Here is a 4,667-nt window from a genome sequence, read left to right as displayed (position 1 = left end):
ACAAGGCAACAGCCTTCAATGAGAAAATCATGCTAAACAAACGTCTGAATCTCAATTGGTCTGAAAAAATTGTGCAGCTATATGTGAAGAAATAACTTAAATGTTTCAAATCTTACAGACAAAATATCCACCAAATTTGATTTCAATTCATTGTTATTCAAATATTGTACGTGATATGCATACTGGAATTTTATCCCTAGATGGTCAGTGCAGAATCATAACTATCATCCTTAGGTCTTTTGCTTCTGAAAATGTAATGAGCTAGCAATGCATTTCCATATGAATATTCTTAACTGCAGAACTGTCCATACATATGATCTGCACAATTGTAAACATCGGTTTGTATAATAACCCAATAAAAACAACATATAATTGTCAACATAGAAATAGAAAAAGTCACAATTAACAACAACAATTCGCAGCAAGAGATGCAAATGGTTTCCTTAACACATTTGAGTTCATCATTTAGGTGCAGAGCTAAGTAGTTTCACAACTCAACATTACATGAACCCAATTGAGAACATTTAGACCTGGATCACACAAGAGAACCATAGACAGGCAAGTGAAATCCCTATCACTGAATCTGTCTTACCAAACACATCAAGCTTACTGACAGCACATGAATCTAAGTTGAGTATTTGACACAAGTCTGCGACAAATGAACTAGTAAATAATCATGCATATTGTATAGTTATGTCATCCAATTATGGAACAGAAAATAAAACAAAGTCAACTATTGAAACCAGCCAAAATGAATAAAATCAAGTTACAGCTTGAAAAAGCAACTTCCCACTAAACTTGAGGAACAATTTTGACTAGATGGCCTAGAAATTACAGGAACACTTTTGACTACCAGTTTCATTGTATGAACAACTTTCAATAAAAAAAAATTCTGGCAAAGAATGGGCACTATTATACAGACTTCAGAAAGTTAACTGCCAGCATTAAATTGTATAGCTTATACCCTCCAGTCACACAACAAACAGGTAAGCATCATTGGTTTATACGTAGGGATCCCCAGGAGACCAGGTCTATCAATGTAATACTTTTTAAGATCATATATGACTCGTGACAGTAATTCAATACTAAGGCCTTAGTAAAACTCACTACTCTCAGTAGCTATTTTTCAACACATTTCAAACCATCCTTCAAAGATAACATTGATCTGAGAGGCTAAAATGCAAAACTCGCTACTCTTAGCAGCTATTTCAACACGTTTCAGATCATTCTTCAAAGATAGCATCGAGATTTGAGAGGCATTATAGTTATTCCATACCAAAATTAAGCACATCAAACTGGGTGTACCTAGACCAAAGTAAAACTGAAGCTACACAATGTTCTCCATGTGCAAACAGCACAATACATCATTATTCGAAGTACACAACTCAGATCTAGGACCATAAAGACAACAATATTGAAATGAAGGAGAACCCACAAAGAGATATCACCCAGAGTAACTGACAGCTCTGCTGAGACCAAGTCCTCAAATGGCTGCACCATTGCTCCTCCTTGCCAGCTTGGTCCATTCAGTGTGGAATGAACCCGAACGGTCGATTCGCTCATAGGTGTGCGCACCAAACAGGTCCCTCTGTGCTTGGATCAGATTTGCAGGCAATCGACTGGACCTGTAAGTATCAAAGTAGGAAAGACTAGCAGTCATTCCTGGAGTGCTAATGCCAGCCTCCACTGCCCGTGCCACAACCCATCTCCATGCATTCTGCCGCTGCACCATCTCCCTTGCAAACTCTCGGTCGACGATCAAATTGGCCAGCTCAGGGTTCCTGTCATAGGCCCTCTTGATCCTATCAAGAAACCTCGCACGGATAATGCACCCACCCTTCCAAATCCGGGCAAGCTCCGCAAGGTTAAGGTTCCATCCTTTCTCCTCGCTCTTGGCCCGTATCAAATTCATGCCCTGCGCATAGCTGCAAATTTTCGATGCATAAAGCGCCTGCCTCACTCTATCTACCAGCACCTTCTTATCAACATTGATTTTCTCCAACAGCCCGGCTGGCATCCCCTCCTCCTCTAGCACCCCAGCAGCAGCGACGCGCTCATCCTTCAACCCTGACAAGTACCTCCCGTCCAACGACGCAGCAATGGTTGGTGCAGCCACCGCTAGCTCCGCCGCCTGCTGCACCGTCCATTTCCCAGTCCCCTTCATCCCAGTCTTGTCGAGAATCTTGTCAACCAACGCCCCACCGCTCCCATCCAGGGGGTCAGCCACAGTGAAGATGTCTGCGGTGATCTCAACCAAGAAGCTCTCAAGCTCCCCCTTGTTCCACTCAGCAAACACATCCGCAATCTCTGAATTCGACAGGCCCCCAACTCTGCGTAGCACGTCATAGGCCTCCGCGATGAGCTGCATATCACCATACTCGATCCCGTTATGCACCATCTTGACGAAGTTGCCGGCGCCACCGGGCCCAACGAAGGTGACGCACGCCCCATCCTCCGTCTGCGCCGCAGCTTTCTCGAGGATGTCCCTGATGTTGTTGTAGGCGTCAACGTGGCCGCCGGGCATGAGCGAGGGCCCGTTCCGCGCGCCCTCCTCCCCGCCGGACACGCCCATCCCGAGGTACAGGATCCCGCGCGCCGCGGCCTCCTCGATGCGGCGCTCCGTGTTCTGGTACCACTCGTTGCCGCCGTCGACGATGGCATCGCCGGGCTCGAGGTAGGGGGTGAGGGCGTCGATGGTGGCGTCGACGGCAGGGCCCGCCTGCACGAGCAGCACGACGGTGCGGGGGCGGGAGAGGGAGAGCACGAACCCGCGCGGGTCGCGGTGTCCGAGCACCGGGAGCGCGCCCTCGTCGCGCGCGCGGAGGAGCGTGGAGTCCACTTTGGCGGCGGTGCGGTTGTAGACGGAGATCGGGAACCCCTTCTCGGCGATGTTGAGCGCGAGGTTCTGGCCCATGGTGGCGAGGCCCGCGAGCCCGATGCGCGGGGGAGGGGAGTGGGCCGCGGCGGCCGCGGGGGTCGCCGGCGCCGGCGAGGCCATGCTGTCAAGGAGTACGGGTCGGTGGGGGGAGCGGCGGCGGCGGCGGCGAGGTTGGTGGGGGCGACGGAGTGGACGAGAGATTGGGAAAGGGGCGGAGGGGATAGAAATATGCCTTGGGGTTTTGGATGAGGTCCCTGCTATTTTGTGTAATTGGAGAAATGGGGTTTTCCCTCGAAAGAAATAACGGAATGGGGATAGTTGAATACGGATTGTACTTGAGATGTGGTTGTGTATTTAGATGCCCTGCTACCTCAACGTCATTACTCTGTGTTTGATGGTTCACAACATAATAATGTAGAGTATCAACTTTGTCAGAATTGATTAGATATTTGGTTAGCTCAAAACCTATGGTTTGCCATTATTTTATTTAAATTTGACACTGCCAACAATTTTTTTCCTTGTAAATTTCTATTCCAATCTATGAAAAATGTGAGATACTAAGGCCAGTCTTAGTGGGAATTTTATGGACATAGTTATCTAGACTGAAAACTAGGTAACTGTACCAGATGAGTTTTTTGGTGATGAAACTCTCCTCACGTCCCATGAAACTCTAGCATGTGTTATTGACGGGTGGGCCTTAGTCCATTCGTATGCGAGTCGGACTAATTCCCTCCATTCACGACTCGATCATGTACATCTCTACAAATTAATACGGGCACCAATACATATCCGATACTTATATTAACTTTGTCCGTAACAACGCACGGACATAATTGCCTAATAAGTATATATAAGAAAAGAAAAGCCTACAAACTCTCATACAACAAACGAAGTTGCCAAGTATTTGCTCCTCGAGGAACAGAATCCGGAAAACTCCAGGGTGCTCGCTGCAAGACACCCCTTCCGCCAGCATCCCCGCCGCCTGGCTCCCCTCGCGGGCTGCGCGCCTGTGCGGCTGTGCCTGCCTGTGCAGCCGGCGGACTCATCGAGGCGCCCAAGGGATAGGGGTCGGGCGGGGTTGCGCACGGGAACAAAAAAATACTTTCCATGCCTTGGCTCCGCTGAGCCACGTTCTATTATAAACTTTCCTTACCCGTCGGCGTCGCCCGCTGGCCGCTCGATCCGTCCAAGGGCCAGCTGCAACAAGGACAGCGGCGGCTCTTGGCAACGGCCGTGGCCCCAACTCCAAACCTCACCACCCCCCCCCCCCCCCCCCCCCCCCAACGGACCGTGACTGACTTAGCAACGCACAAGTCACATCCCGATTCGCCACCGTCCGTCGCAGTCCCTCGTGGAAGAGCAAAAGCTAACGCAACTCAGATTTGCTTGGCTCTGCACTCAAGCAACAGGCCAGCTCTGGACAGAAGGTTCGTAGTCTCTTCCTACCAAAACAGCATACAAGGCTGTATCAAAAAAAAAGAATACAAGGCAATTTTAGTTTTTATTTAGCAAGAGTCAAGCTTTTGCGTGTTTACAGTGTTTTGCAACAAAACAATGAAAACGCTGGCATTTGTGCAACCATCTCAGCTTCAGGCTTTTCCGCACGTACGTGGGCAAAATATTTTATTTTACACGCTGGATTTGGTAAACACACGAGACACGACTCTGCGAACCAGCTGGTACCTTTCTTAAGCACGCCACTCGCATGTCCAAGCACATGCTTGCGAAATAAAACACGGTTGAGCACATGTTCTGAGCATGCTTGACGTTTTCTGACGGCGAAAGGGAG

General features: G+C 48.7%; 1 protein-coding gene across 1 annotated transcript; it reads right to left on the bottom strand.

The window, feature by feature from the left end:
- Positions 1–1,226: 1,226 nt before the first annotated feature.
- LOC120644353 (6-phosphogluconate dehydrogenase, decarboxylating 2, chloroplastic) lies at positions 1,227–3,120 on the bottom strand. The gene has a single exon (XM_039920974.1). The coding sequence runs from the start codon at positions 2,996–2,998 to the stop codon at positions 1,484–1,486; it is 1,515 nt and encodes a 504-aa protein (XP_039776908.1). The 5' UTR covers positions 2,999–3,120; the 3' UTR covers positions 1,227–1,483.
- Between the last annotated feature and the right edge of the window lie 1,547 nt (positions 3,121–4,667).

The sequence above is a fragment of the Panicum virgatum genome, chromosome 8K, assembly GCF_016808335.1.
Source record: "Panicum virgatum strain AP13 chromosome 8K, P.virgatum_v5, whole genome shotgun sequence".
Lineage (NCBI taxonomy): Eukaryota > Viridiplantae > Streptophyta > Magnoliopsida > Poales > Poaceae > Panicum > Panicum virgatum.
Note: the sequence above shows the minus strand (reverse complement) of the source record. Positions and strands in the feature narration are given on the sequence as shown.